Genomic DNA, 14,431 nt, shown 5'->3' on the forward strand with positions numbered 1-14,431 from the left:
ACCATGGTTGAATTAAACGGAATCTTTCGATTGCTTTGATTCAGAACATCTGGCTCCCATTTTGATTTATGAACTCTCGCACGAAACAAACTTGGTTTGTTTCAAGTTTTTTTTGTATAATTTCGCTATAACTGTCACTCGGGCTCAAATCAAACAGAGATAAAACAAAAACACTGGACGCGTCAAATGATCTGTAGGGATTTCGATCCTCGTTAAAATCGAAACAAACAAACTCTAAAAGAAACAAGTTTTTACTGCTCAAAACTGTTTCGCAACTTCGTCGGCTGTCCCTCCTCGAAGATACTTTTGAAAAACGTTTCTTCTCATAATTTTCATTCAGAAGGTTCACTAACCATGCCAAAGGCCACACAGCGGATTGGATTCGGGCCAGGGACATTTGCGCTTCACACGTGCGTGATTGATATCCTGTTGAAAGGAAAAAAAAACATATCGTTTCAAATTAAAGTTTGAATTTCACTATGTTTCTGACCTAACACTCACCATCGTATCGTTTGAGTTTGGTTCCATGGCAGTGGTGCCAGTCATGACAAAGAGCATCCAGACGGCAAACAAAATTAGCGGAAAATAGCTCTTCATTGCTTCGTTCTTAAGTGTAAGGAAATCAAATTCTTTATATAGCTGGGTTCTAAGGAACATCAAACGTTTCCGATTATCGCTTTGTACAGTATGAACCATAAAAAATGCGAAAATTTGCCGTCAAGGTTCATAAACATTTTTCTTGATGTCAATATGATTTTAAAACCTTTTCAGCGTATTAAGAAACAATCACTCGATGTGTCCACCTTCACTCTTCAGGCGAGATCTGAATTGGGATCATTGCTGCATTGTTTATGTCAATTGACAGATGAGGATTAGAGCTAATACACACTCAAAAAAAATCACCAAAAACTGCCAAAACCTACCTAAAGGGTGATATGGTCAAAATTTGGTCAATAGAAAACGCGTGTAAATCGGTGAAATCGTTTATTTAAAAAGTCAAATTAAATTTCTTTTTCAAGTTTAATTAGTATAAAATAAAGTAAAAATATTCAGTTAGGCTTCCGCTTTTCCAAATCCGAATTGCCGGGACTTACGCTCTACCCCTGCCATCAGATTTTGTACAGCCACCTTGTCCTTGAGAACCACCTGCACGTTGTTGGCGGCATACCACTCCATGGCCTTTTTACCGTAATGGCAAGATGCCAAATCCGGCCAAAACAGTACGGAACAACCGTGTTTCTTCAGGAAAGGCAGCAGACGTTTATTCAAACACTCTTTCACGTAAATTTCTTGGTTGACAGTCCCGGAAGCTATGAAAATGCTGCTTTTCAAGCCACAGGTACAGATGGCTTGCCAAACCAGATATTTCTTCGCGAACTTTGACAGTTTCATGTGCTTGAAAATATCTGCTTCCTTTCTCCTTCCTTTTGCCGTATAAAACTCCTGTCCCGGAAGCTGCTTGTAGTCGGCTTTGACGTAGGTTTCGTCGTCCATTACCACGCAGTCAAACTTTGTCAGCATCGTCGTGTACAGCCTCCGGGATCGCGCTTTGGCCGTCGTATTTTGTTTATCATCGCGATTTGGAGTAACTACCTTCTTGTAAGTCGATAGTCCGGCTCGTTTTTTGGCTCGATGCACGGTTGTAGACGATACACACAGCTTATTTGCGGCATCTCGGAGAGAGAGGTTAGGGTTTCGCTCGAAACTACCGGCAACTTTCTTTGTCGTCTCAGCGGCTTCCGGTTTTCGATTTCCCCCCGATCCAGACTTCGTGGCTTTCGACATACGTTCCCCAAATACTTTAATTGCATTTGTAACGATTGATTTGGTAACTTTTAGCGATTTGCCAGTTTTGCGTGCGAGTAGCTCGGATTTTCGCGAGCAAAATTTTGATACGCTGCTCTTCTTCCTTGGACGGCATTTTGACAACTGAAGAGTGAATTCCAAAATCAAAATAGGAGCAACATTCTACAAACACACACCTTCAAAATGAGGGATGTTCAGGTTTTTTTAAATTCAAAATTGAAAGAAATACGTCAAGTTGATATTGACCAAATTTTGACCGTATCACCCTTTAATACAGAGTGCTAAAAGTAATGGGAGTGCAATTTTTATGGGTCATACTGTAGTAATGGCATTGAATTACGTTTCGATGTTATCAGATGGTTTGCCTATAGTTAAACGAAGATTGACGAATATCAACAACAAGTTAAAAGCAGGCATGGCCTGCCTAGCATTTAAAGCTGGATTCGTTTTGCGAATTGTATAAACAAGCATGAAGATAAGAAGGTAGATGAAAGTTTGTTTATTAGTTGCTTGTAAACAAATTATGATGAAGTGCACCATAATTAGGTAATTTCGGTGGTTTTGAAAAAAAGCGCGCTTGAACTTCACTTTTTAGTGTTAAAATCACCTGAAGCAAGTTCTTTGGACTTCAGACTATCTTCAAGACTAACAACGATCCAATAATTTTCTTGCTTGAAGATTATCCTCGGAACTTAGAAGTATCCTCTGACCGTGCTTTAAGATGACTTCCATCACTTGACCTGATAATTGTCTTGAAATCAGAAAACGCAGTTCTTTGACCGAATTTCTACCCTTGGATCTGATGATCATCTTCCAAAGTGTCTCCAAGACTCGTTTTTGGGTTCAATATCAGTCTTTGGTGTTTGGTGCTGAAAACGATCTTCTGACCTGACGACCTCTCTTTGGTCAGATGTCCATTTTCAGACATGAAGATCAATAGGCTACAGATCAACGTTTGGCACGAATACCGTTTTCTGAAGCCTGAAACCTGAAGCCTGAAGCCTCTCTTCGGTCAGATGTCTAGTTTCAGACTATTCTTTAGGCTACGGATCAATGTTCTGCACGAATACCGTTTTCTGAAGCCTGAAACCGGAAGCCTGAAGCCTGAAGCCTGAGGCCTGAAGCCTGAAGCCTGAAGCCTGAAGCCTGAAGCCTGAAGCCTGAAGCCTGAAGCCTGAAGCCTGAAGCCTGAAGCCTGAAGCCTGAAGCCTGAAGCCTGAAGCCCTAAGCCTGAATCCTGAAGCCTGAAGCCTGAAGCCTGAACCCTGAAGCTTCAAGCCTGAAGCCTGAAGCCTCCCTTTGGTCAGATGTCCAGTTTCAGACTACTCTTTAGGCTACAGATTAATGTTCGGCACGAATACCGTTTTCTGAAGCCTTAAGCCTTAAGCCTGAAGCCTGAAGTTTGAAGCCTGAGGCCTGTAGCCTGAAGTCTGAGGCCTGAAGCTTGAAGTCTGAAGTCTGAAGCCTGAAGCTTAATGTCTGAAGTCTGAAGCTTGAAGTCTGAAGTCTGAAGCTTGAAGTCTGAAGCCTGAAGCCCGAAGTCTGAAGCCTGCAACTTGGAGCCAGAAGCTTGAAGACAGAAGCTTGAAGCCAGAAGTATGAAGCCTGAAACTTGAGGTCTGAAGTCTGGAGCTTGATGTCTTAAGCGTGAAGCTTGAACCTGAGGCCTGAAACTTGAAGTCTGAAGCTTGAAGTCTGAAGCCTGAAGCTTGAAGTCTAAAGCCTGAGGCCGAAAGCCTAAAGCTTGAGGCCCGAAGCCTGAAGCCTGAAGCCTGAAGCCTGAAGCCTGAAGCCTGAACCCTGAACCCTGAACCCTGAAGCCTGAAGCCAGAACCCAAAAAGCATCTTCTAAAATTTCCTGGTTTGGAAAACTCTCAGAGCACTAAAATTTCTTCTGATGTGAGGATCATTTTTTGGCCTAAGAAACAAACTATCGACCGAAGACTGCTTCTGGCATGAAGATCATCATCCATGGGCCTTAAAACTATCTACTGGTCTGTAGATCATCCTCTGGTATTTATATCGAGCTCTGATTTTAAGACTACCTCTAAGTTTGCAGATCACCCTCCGACCAAGGTTGCCGAAAAAGAATCTGTGGTTTTACGCAAAAAAATCTTACTTTCTTTGATTTTTCCCGAAAATTTTGTGGTGGAAATAGCATAAATCTTTTGAATATTTTACTTTTTTCCAATTCTATAATGTTTATCCAAAACAATGTAAGAAATGTGAAATTTATGATGAAATAATAATTTAAATTTAGAGAAAACGTTGAAAATTTATAAAATCTGTGAAAGCTGTGAATATTTTCAAAATATTGTGTTGTGTTGCACAGATTCTGTAATGAAAATTCGCTCAAAATTCTGAAAAATTATGGATTTTTCTGTGATTTCGACAACCTTGCTTCCGGGTTTATTACTTTTCTCTAGCCTGAGGATCATTTTTCGGACTGACGACCAAACGACTCTGTCAAATAATCATCATTTGGCCGGAAGCGCATCCTCATTCCAGTCAAAAAACCAATTTCTACTTTGAAGACGATTTTCTGACTTTAAGAAAACTACATTCTGGCCTGAAGATCAGATTTTCAACTTAGGACCATTTTCTATCTTCTTCCTACTGGAATCTTTGCTTCTGGCCTGCAGTCTTCGTCCTGCAGACTGATGCTTCTCAATGAAGATTATCCTATGATCTGAAAACAATGCTGGTGTACAGCCTGTCTATTGATCAGACGATCAAGTTCAGGCCTAAGGACAGCTTAAAGAACACATTTCATCCTGAAGGTAGTTTTTTTGGGCTGAAAAACATCTTCAGAGTCTAGTTACTTCAAGGAAACAGAATTGCTTTATTATTCAACAAAAAGTGTGTTAAAACACACGCCCAAAAACAATTGTGGTCTTTTGTTTGAGAGATTTCAAAAATTTCAAAACAGTTTTTAACAAAATTGAAAACATTCCAATGAAATTGTACAGCGGTCGCCAAATAAAAAAAAACAATGAAAAATCAAGCGAAAAATTCATTTAATTTACTAATTATTTACATGCAGATTTGTTGATGTTTCTAAAACGATGATTATATTTTGACTAAACAATTGTTAACAGCCCAGCTAGTAACTCAAAAATGGTAAAAATCACCGATATAAAAGCTAACAAACGTTCACGGAAAAGCTACACTTGAGAGATTTATTTTGATCTCGCTCAGTACGAGAGAACGAAAATGAAGACGTTTTTTCCGCTAATTTTTTTTGCCATGCTGATGCTGTTTGCCATACCTGGCAACACTACTGACGCACAGGATCTGCCACCACAGGTTAAGGTAAGCTGAGAGATGATTCCTCTTCAAATTTTCCAGTTTAGTCGTTTATGAAATGTTTTCTTACATGATTTCAGCTCGCGGGTGATTCATCCGATCATCACAAGCGAGTACGAAGAGATTGCCCCTTCAATGAGCCACTTTGCCCCCCATTATAACCTATAGGTCTGGAAGGTTAGCAAGGTTTTGGCATTCAAACGTTTTTGTTACACGAAAATGAGTATTTTGTAATTAGTTTGAAAAATATAAACATTTGTGATTGAGGTACGATTTGATGACTTATCATTGCTTGAAAATGAAAAATTCGAAGGTCTCTTGTCACATCCAGTGTTCAATTTGATTTGATGAAGAATTCCAACCCTGATGACTAAGTCATTTTGATTTTGATTTACAAAAATTTTGAGAGTCTCATGGTTATTCTGTTTGTGAGCCTTACGAGCGTTCTCCTGATCTCTTCAATGAAGATTGATTCTAACCTTTTGAATACTTCAAAATCATCCTCTGGTTAAAAGAATTTCATCTGGTTAGACGACCAACTTCTGACTTAATGAGCACGACCGAAACTAAAGACCAACATCTGGTATGAGAAACATTCGACCGATCTTCGATCTTCAGACCTCTGGCCTTAAGATCTACCACTGCCTAGATGACCTTCTGCTGGTTTGGAAAAAAAACTATTTTGGCCTGAAGACCATTTTCTGGCCTAAGGTCTATTAAATTAGTTGAAGACTGCTCCTGGTCTGAAGATTGTCCTCTGGTCTGAAAATTATCCGCTGATCCGAAAAACAGTCATTAGCCAGGAAATCATTCTGCACCCTTAAGAATTTCTTGGGATCTAAGGACCACTTCCTAGTCTTAAGATTTCTCTGGGGTTACACAATCATTTTCTGGCCCAAAAACTATAAAACCAACCTCTAGACCACCTTCTGGCCTGAAGATCATCTATTGGATCGGATGACTATCATCCGACCTAAATACCATCCTCTAGTTTTTAGATATTATCTCAGTGCAGACGACCTTCCTCTAGTTAAAAAAAACTCAGTGATTGTTCCTCAGTGTCTCAGAGAATACTGGCCTCTGGCCTGAAGATCGATGTCTGACCTGTAGATATTATCACAGATCAGACGACCTTTCTTTAATTAAAAAAAAGTCTCAGTGATTGTTTCTCAGTGTCTCAGTGAATAGTGGCTTCTGGCCTGAAAATCAATCTCTGGCCTGTAGATATTATCGCAGTCTAGACTACCTTCTTCTGCTTGAAAAAATCTCAGTGATTATTTCTCAGTGTCTCAGTGAATACTGGCTTCTTGCCTGAAGATCGATTTCTGGCCCAGGAACCATTCTATTGGCTAAAGATTCGTTAATTGATTCCTTAACCGAAAACAGCTTCCGACCTGAAGATCATCCTTCGACTTTGAGACTATTCCTTACTCATGAAGATGATCTTCTGACCTGTGAACCTGTTCTTGATCAGTTTTTGGCCGCCTCTGGTCTGAAAACAATCTTCTGACCTCTAAAACAGGTCCTGTAGCTTGATGATCATCTTCTGAGCTGAAGACCATCTACTCCACTGAAAATCATTCTCTTGGCCGAAGGTAAGTCTTCTGATCTCTTCAGTGAAGATTGATTCTAGCTTGAAGATAATCTTTTCACATAAAGATCATTCCTCTGGCTCTGGAACAGCTTCTGGCTTTAAGACCATGTTTATAACTGAAGACCAACATCTGGTCTGAGAACCATGAAACCGATCTCAGATTTTGAGACCTCTGGTCTGAAGGTCTACCACTGCCTAGATGATCTTCCTTTGGTTAAAAAAAACTCTTCTGGTCTGGAGACCATTTTCTGGCCTAAGGACCTTTCTATTAGTTGAAGAGTGCTCCTGGTCTCTAGTCTGAAAATCATCTTCTGACCCAAAAAACACGCATTGGCCTAGAGATCGTCCTGGGCTCTTAAGATTTTTTTTTCTGTTTTAAGGACCAACTTCTAGTCTGGAACTTTCTATCGAGTTACACAATCATTTCCTGGCCCAAAAACTTAAAAATCAACCTCTAGACTACCATCTGGACTGAAAATCATCTATCCGGTAGGATGACTATCATCCGACCTAAATACCATACTCTGGTTTTCAGATATTATCACAGTTCAGACGACCTCCCTCTAATTAAAAAAGTCCCAGTGATTGTTTCTCAGTGGTTCAGTGAATACTGGCTAGTGGCTTGAAGATCGATCTCTGCCCTGTAGATATTTTCGCATTTCAGATGACCTTTCTCTAATTAAAAAGGTCTAGGTGATTGTTTCTCAGTGTCTCAGTGAATACTGGATTCTGGCCTGAAAATCAATCTCTGGCCTATAGATATTATCGCAGTTCATACCACCCTCTTCTGCTTGAAAAAATCTCAGTGATTATTTCTCAGTGTCTCAGTGAATATTGGCTACTGGCCTTAAGATCGATCTCTGGCCCAGGAACCATTCTATTGGCTAAAGATTCGTTAATTGATTCCTTAACCGAAAACAGCTTCTGACCTGAAGATCATCCTTCGACTTGGAGACTATTCCTTGCTCATGAAGATGATCTTCTGATCTGGAAACCTGTCCTTGATTAATTTTTGGCCGCCTCTGGTCTGAAAACAATCTTCTGACCTCTAAAACAGGTAGGGTAGCCTGACGACCATCTTCTGAGCTGAAGGCCATCTACTCCACCGAAAATCATTCTCTTGGCTGAAGATAAGCCTTCTGATCTCGTCAATGAAGGTTGACTCTAGCCTGAAGATCATCTTTTCACATAAAGATCATTCCTCTGGCTCTGGAACGGTTTCTGGCTCCAAGACCATGTTTATAATTGAAGACAAACATCTGGTCTGAAAACCATGCGATCGATCTCCGATTTTGAGATCTCTGGCATGAAGATCTACCACTGCCTAGATGACCTTCTTTTGGTTTGGAATAAAAATTCTTCTGGCTTGAAGACCATTTCCAGGCTTAAGGAACATTCAAAAAGTTGATGGCTGCCCCTGGTCTGAAGATATCATCACAATTCAGACGATCTTCCATTTTTTTAAAAAAAGTCTTAGTGATTGTTTCTCATTGTTCCAGTGAATACTGACTTCTGGCCTGTAGATATTATCACAGTTCAGACGATCTTCTTCAAATTAAAAAAAGTCTCAGTGATTGTTTCTCGGTGTCTCAGTGAATACTGGCATCTGGCCTGACGACCATCTTCTGGTTTAAGAGAATGTGATTGTAGGTCTTAAAATCATTCTCCAGCCTTGAGAGTTTCATCGTGGCTGGGGATCCTCTTCTGATTGGATGACCTTTCTCTGGTCATAAGATCAACCAGACCATGATTTGACCTGAAGACCACCCTTAAGCCTTAGAACCATCCCAACGGGGCCTAATGCCTACCTTCAAGGCTGAAGATAGCCCTGCTTTGAAGACCAATTTGTTAGCCTGAAAATAGATTTTGTGACCTGACGGCAAAAAAATCTTGATATCGTTTTGATGGTTTTGAAAAAAAAACAAACGCGCTTGAACTTCACTTTCTAGGGTTAAAACCAACTGAAGCAAGTTCTTTGGACTGCAGACTAGCCTCAAGACTAACAACAATTCAATGATTTTCTGACTCCAAGACTATCCTCGGAACTTAAAAGTATGATAACGGTCTTGAAGTCAGATATTCTTTGATCGAATTTCTACCCTTGGGTCTGAAGATCATCTTCCAACTTGTAGACTCTTTTTTGGGTTCAATCGTTTTGTTGTTTGGTGCTGAAAACGATCTTCCTTTTTTTTGACGATCATCAGGTCGACGTCTCTTTGGTCAGATGTCCATTTTCAGACATGAAAATCATTAGGCTACAGATCAATGTTTGGTACGAATACCCTTTTCTGAAGCCTGAAGTCTGAAACTGGAAGCCTGAGGCCTGAAGCCTTAAGTATGAAGCCTGAAATCTGAAGCTTGAAACCTGAAACTTGAAGCCTCAAGCCTCAAGCCTCAAACCTCAAGCCTGAAGCCTACAGCTTGAAGCCTGAGGCCTGAAGCCTGAGGCTTGAAATTGAAGCCTGAAGCCTGAAGCTTGAATTCTGAAGCCTGAAGGTTGAATCCTGAAGTCTAAAGCTTGAAGTTTGAGGCCTAAAGCTTGAAGTTTGAGGCCTGAGGCCTGAAGCCTGAGGCCTGAAGCCTGAAGCCTGAAGCTTGAAGCTTGAAGTCTGAAGCTTGAAGTTTGAGGCCTGAAGCCTACAACTTGAAGCTTGAAGCTTGCAGTTTGAGGCTGAAGCCTACAGCTTGAAGCTTGGAACTTGAAGCTTGAAGACTGAAGCCTGAAGCCTGAAGCCTAAAGTCTGAAGCTTGAAGTTTGAGGCCTGAAGCTTGAAGTTTGAAGCCTGAAGCTTGAAGTTTGTGGCCTGAAGCCTGAAGCCTGAAGCCTGAAGTCTGAAACCTGAAGCCTGAAACCTGAGGTTTGAAGCCTCAAGCCTCAAGCCTCAAACCTGAAGCCTGAAGCCTGAAGCCTAAAGCCTGCAGCTTGAAGCCTGAAGCTTGAAGTTTGAAGCCTGAAGCCTGAAGCCTGAAGCTTGAAGTTTGAAACCTGAAGCCTGAACCTGAAGTCTGAAGCCTGATGTCTGGAGCTTGAAGTTTGAGGCCTGTAGCTTGAAGTTTGAGGCCTGTAGCTTGAAGTTTGAGGCCTGATACTTGAAGCCTGAAGTCTGAAGCTTGAAGTTTGGGGCCAGAAGCTTGAAGTTTGAGGCCTGATGCTTAAAGCCTGAAGTCTGAAGCTTGAAGTTTGGAGCCAGAAGCTTGAAGTTTGAGGCCTGAAGCCCTTCTTCAAGGTTAATGGCCTGTAGACTTTCTTCACTTCCTCAGTGATTGTGTCTCAGTGTCTCAGTAGATACTGGCTTCTGGCCTGAAGGTCGCTCTCCAGCCAAGCATGAAGCCTGAAGTCAGAAGCCTGAAGCTTGAAGCCTGAAGCTTGAAGCCTGAAGCCTGAAGCCTGAAGCCTGAAGCCAGAAGCCTGAATCCTGATGCCTGATGCCTGAAGCCTGAAGCCTGAAGCCTGAAGCCTGAAGCCTGAAGTCTGAAGCCTGAACCTTGAAGCCTGAAATCTGAAGCCAATGGTCCGAAAATCAATCAAAACAAACACTCAGGATGCGTTTCCTGTTGGAAACATTCCGATTGTATAATGGGATAGCGCCTCTCGCTACTGCTTCGCCTGGCTGGTATGCAATCTCGATCAGCGCTCCTATCAGCTATGCAAACCGAGTCGCATCATTCAGAATCATCGGTTCAGCAAACATCGCATATCGGAGATGAGTGAGATACAAACTGATCCATTCTGAATGTAGCTCACTCAGTATCTGCCTGAATTATATGAAATTCAAAATTATTTTTTGCAGGACGAGAAAAATCAAACAGTTGTGCGGGACACCATAAATTCTCAGTAGTTTTAACGTGACGTACGACATTTTAATAAGAGAACTTGTAAAAATTGAAAAACACGGCGAAAGTGAACGTCTTTCCCTCACAAACACAACTGCAATTTGATTTTGATCATACTGATGTTTAAAAACGTTATAACAACAAATAAATTTATTAATTTGCTTTATATCAAATCAAACAAAATACGCTAATGATCGGCTTCATGTATCATTCACTCACAGCCTGATCCATTCACTCCTGATCGAAGACCAACAAGATTCGCCATATGCATTGCGCATTGGTGATATTCCAATTTGATGATGGTGCTGCACTGTTTTGACAGCAAGCATCGTGCGAGGTGATCTGTATTTTAGCGATGAATTGAACGATCGATGATCGGGTAGGTCCAGTAGCAATCAATAACGAAACCCGACCGCTGTACGTTCAGGTGCGAAGTGCAATCAGAAACATTCATTGAAAATGAGTGATATTCAGAACACTGTCTGAAGCCTGGGGCTTGAAGTCTGAGGCTTGAAGCCTGAAGCTTGAAGCTTGAAGCCTGAGGCCTGAAGCCTGAAGCCTGAAGCCTGAAGCCTGAAGCCTGAAGCCTGAAGCCTGAAGCCTGAAGCCTGAAGCCTGAAGCCTGAAGCCTGAAGCCTGAAGCCTGAAGCCTGAAGCCTGAAGCCTGAAGCCTGAAGCCTGAAGCCTGAAAACCCTGAGGCCTGAAGCCTCTCTTTGGTCATATGTCCAGTTTCAGACTACTCTTTGGGCTACAGATCAATGTTTGGCGCGAATACCGTTTTCTGAAGCCTGAAGCCTGAACTTGAAGCCTGAACCTTGAAGCCTGGGGCTTGAAGTCTGAGGCTTGAAGTCTGAAACTTGAAGCTTGAAGCCTGAGGCCTGAAACCTGAAGCCTGAAGCCTGAAATCTATACAATAATGGTCTGAAGACTTTCTTCAAGGTTGAATACCATCCTGGATTGAAAACCATTGACTCAACCATCTTGCAAAACCTCATAACTCTTCTGATGGCTTTGAAGGATAGTTTTATAGGTGAAAAGCCCATTTTCTGACCAAGTTTTTTCCAAAAAGGTTGATCTGCAAACTCAAGTACTTTATTTCGACAGAAACCTATCTTTTGGGCTGACGAGCATCTTGCCTTTTGGCCTTCCTTTATTCTGACGATCAAATTTTCTGAAAATTTAGAACGGTCGCCATGTACAAAATCAGAAACGGAACTTTAGGGCGAAAATATTACTAAAAAATTGAAAAAATTGGCTAAATTTTCCAATGGTCGCCATATAAAAAATTTGAAAAATCGAGCAACACCGTTTCATCTGTGGCTTGGACCCGGCAAGCCACGGGATTGGTGGAAAAACTCAAGTGTGCGCAATCCGGACGCCACAACGACGACGACGGGGTAGGTACAATACGCCATCATTGTTCATAATTGCAATCAGCCAACCGGAGCCAGGCCGGGCCAGTCGATGGTTTGATGGTTTGATGGTTGGTGGCAGCAATAAGGTCGGTGGTAATAAGTAGTATAGAGAGTATGAGTACTTCTTTTGCTTCGCCTTCATTTGCCCGCTTGCTCTCAAACCTCCAACCAGCAGCAGAAAGCATAAGAACATACCCACCGATAATAATGGGAAAAAAGGAGCCCTCCCCCCAATAATATGCACCCATTTGCAATTGCATCAGCACCGCTCAAAGAGTAAGAGTCCAGTCCAAAGTAGGGAAAGAGTGTCGAGAAGATCGACATCGGAGGACCGATCGATGGTGATGGTGATGACGATGACGAGACGAGTTCAACGAAGACAGAGGCGAAAGCATGAGGGGACCAAAGTAATCATCAAGTCTTATGCGCTTGTGCTTATGCTTTATGCTTTTTTTTTGCTGCTGCTGTTTGCAAACCGGGAGCATAAAAATCATGGGCGGAGGGATGGATTGGCTGGTTGGTCGGATGCATTGAGAGTTTTTGTGCTTTGCAGCGCTGTGTTTTTTTTTGCTGGTGCTGAGCAAAAATGGTGGGGGTATCTACTTGTTGCTTGGCTTCGAGTCGGTCTTACAAACTTGCAGCACCGACTGAAGCAAAAAAAAAAAACTGGGGGGATGAAGTTGGAAAACGGAACGGAAGCAAAAAACCACATTTCGCGAAGAAAGTGCACATTACGCCAGGAATGCCAGGATCACAGATTGATGAGCCGCCTTCCTCTTTGGGGTTGAATTATGCTTTCTTGGAAATTGTTTGAAAAAAAAAATGGCTCCAAAGTAATCATAAAACAAATTATTTTGGTTTTTTAGGTTTTGTGAGTTTTTTTAAGTGAGCGTGTATTGAAACACGCTTAGTTACGGATGTTTGAAAGAGCTTAAAAATAAATCAAAACTTTTCATTTCTCTATCATTCATTGTTTCTTTAACTCGATCAAAACACAAAACTTAGTAGTTTGAATAATTTTATTAACGATTTCTTCTGCTTATGTTTGAAAAATTGCGGAGATCTGACTAAAAATTTGACACAAATTAGGATTCAACGTCATTTTCAGGACACTAAACCTTGAGAACACTTTTTTGAACAAGAAGTTTGGTCAAAGTCAATGAAGGCTAGAGAATAAAAAAAGAAACTCAATCAACAGTTAAAAATAAAACTATTCCCGACTATTTACCTTCGCTGCTGCGGGTGCGGATGCATGTTGATGTTGATGATAACGACGACGAGGTTTGTATAATGGCGCCTTGAAATAAAAATAATAGAAATGGAAATGTCAATAGTTGTAACTTCATCTGACTAGTTCTCAAAGATTACCTTGAATCGTGGTTGAGGCATGGGACTAAAACCTGATGGTAGATCATCTGAAGCTCCTCCAAAGAGTGATCGCTTGAGTTAATTAAAGAAACGAAAATTTGAGTTTATAACCACAAAAAGACTCTTAACCATTTACCTTCACTTCAGCACCGGGTGGCGTGAGGACTTCAGGCGAACGCTTGAAAAAAAATGTAGTTTTGAAAAAAATTTCCTTAAAAAGTATATTTTCCAACTACTGACCTTATAATAAATGAAATCCGGTGGCGGTTGATCTTCAACTTCTTTCGGCAGAGCGAAACTGCCCGAATTCATCGAGCACAAAGCAGCTAGGAGCAGCCACACAAATCCACCGTTTTCGAACAACATTTTTTTTCCTTGGTTAACTAGTAAAGTCGCTTGTTAGTACTGCACAATAACTTCAGTTCCAGTCTGTTAAATAGTGCTCATGAAGGCGAAATTAAGAGGAACTAATTTTCTGGGAAATTGTTTCAATAATTGAAAACAAATCATTATCGGCGGCTTCTTTTGAATCAAAAAAAAAAATGTATTAATCTGATGTGTTCTTTTATCGGAATAATCAGCATTTGGAATGTGACGAATTTCGTGATATTGTTTGACCTTCGAAGCATATGACAGTTTTTTTCCTTCTAAGTTTGATTTTTTCTGATTTCCAAAACATCTGATTTTGAAACTTTTTTTAAGTTTCATACTTCCCGTGACTTTCTGTAGCTCTGATTTTCTTATGACTTTATGACTTAATGACTTTAAAAAGTTTCTTTAAAATTTTATGGCTTTCTGTCTTTTTGACTCTCTTACTTTCCAATTTTCTGACTTTATGAATTCCTGACTTTCTCATTTTCCGACTTTTTGACTTTCTGACTTTCTGACTTTCTGACTTTCTGACTTTCTGACTTTCTGACTTTCTCACTTTCTGACTTTCTGACTTTCTGTCTTTCTGACTTTCTGACTTTCTGACTTTCTGATTTTCTGACTTTCTGACTTTCTGACTTTCTGACTTTCTGTCTTTTCGATTTCCTGACTTTCTGACTTTCTGACTTTCTGATTTTCTGAGTTTCTGATTTTCTGACTTTCTGACTTTCTGACTTA

The 14,431-nt window shown here is 40.9% G+C and overlaps 1 protein-coding gene and 1 long non-coding RNA gene across 2 annotated transcripts; both read right to left on the reverse strand.

The window, feature by feature from the left end:
* Positions 1-233: 233 nt before the first annotated feature.
* LOC129744483 (uncharacterized) lies at positions 234-603 on the reverse strand. Its single transcript, XR_008736924.1, has 2 exons — positions 502-603; positions 234-426 (listed from the first exon to the last, which is right to left on the reverse strand). It is a non-coding gene; the product is annotated as an uncharacterized LOC129744483 (long non-coding RNA).
* A 12,354-nt stretch (positions 604-12,957) lies between these two features.
* Positions 12,958-13,746, reverse strand: LOC129749388 (uncharacterized). Its single transcript, XM_055744351.1, has 5 exons — positions 13,565-13,746; positions 13,461-13,502; positions 13,325-13,396; positions 13,185-13,253; positions 12,958-13,122 (listed from the first exon to the last, which is right to left on the reverse strand). The coding sequence occupies exons 1-5, from the start codon at positions 13,688-13,690 to the stop codon at positions 13,069-13,071; spliced, it is 363 nt and encodes a 120-aa protein (XP_055600326.1). The 5' UTR covers positions 13,691-13,746; the 3' UTR covers positions 12,958-13,068.
* Between the last annotated feature and the right edge of the window lie 685 nt (positions 13,747-14,431).

The sequence above is a fragment of the Uranotaenia lowii genome, chromosome 2, assembly GCF_029784155.1.
Source record: "Uranotaenia lowii strain MFRU-FL chromosome 2, ASM2978415v1, whole genome shotgun sequence".
NCBI classification, from domain to species: domain Eukaryota; kingdom Metazoa; phylum Arthropoda; class Insecta; order Diptera; family Culicidae; genus Uranotaenia; species Uranotaenia lowii.

Excerpts from the sequence above, each read along its gene's own strand:
- LOC129749388 (XM_055744351.1), bottom strand. The coding sequence starts at position 13,690 with ATGTTGTTCGAAAACGGTGGATTTGTGTGGCTGCTCCTAGCTGCTTTG. Across the intron at positions 13,503-13,564 it reads CGGATTTCATTTATTATAAG|CGTTCGCCTGAAGTCCTCAC; the intron begins GTCAGTAGTTGG and ends TTTTTTTTCAAG. Across the intron at positions 13,254-13,324 it reads TGCCTCAACCACGATTCAAG|GCGCCATTATACAAACCTCG; the intron begins GTAATCTTTGAG and ends TTTTATTTCAAG.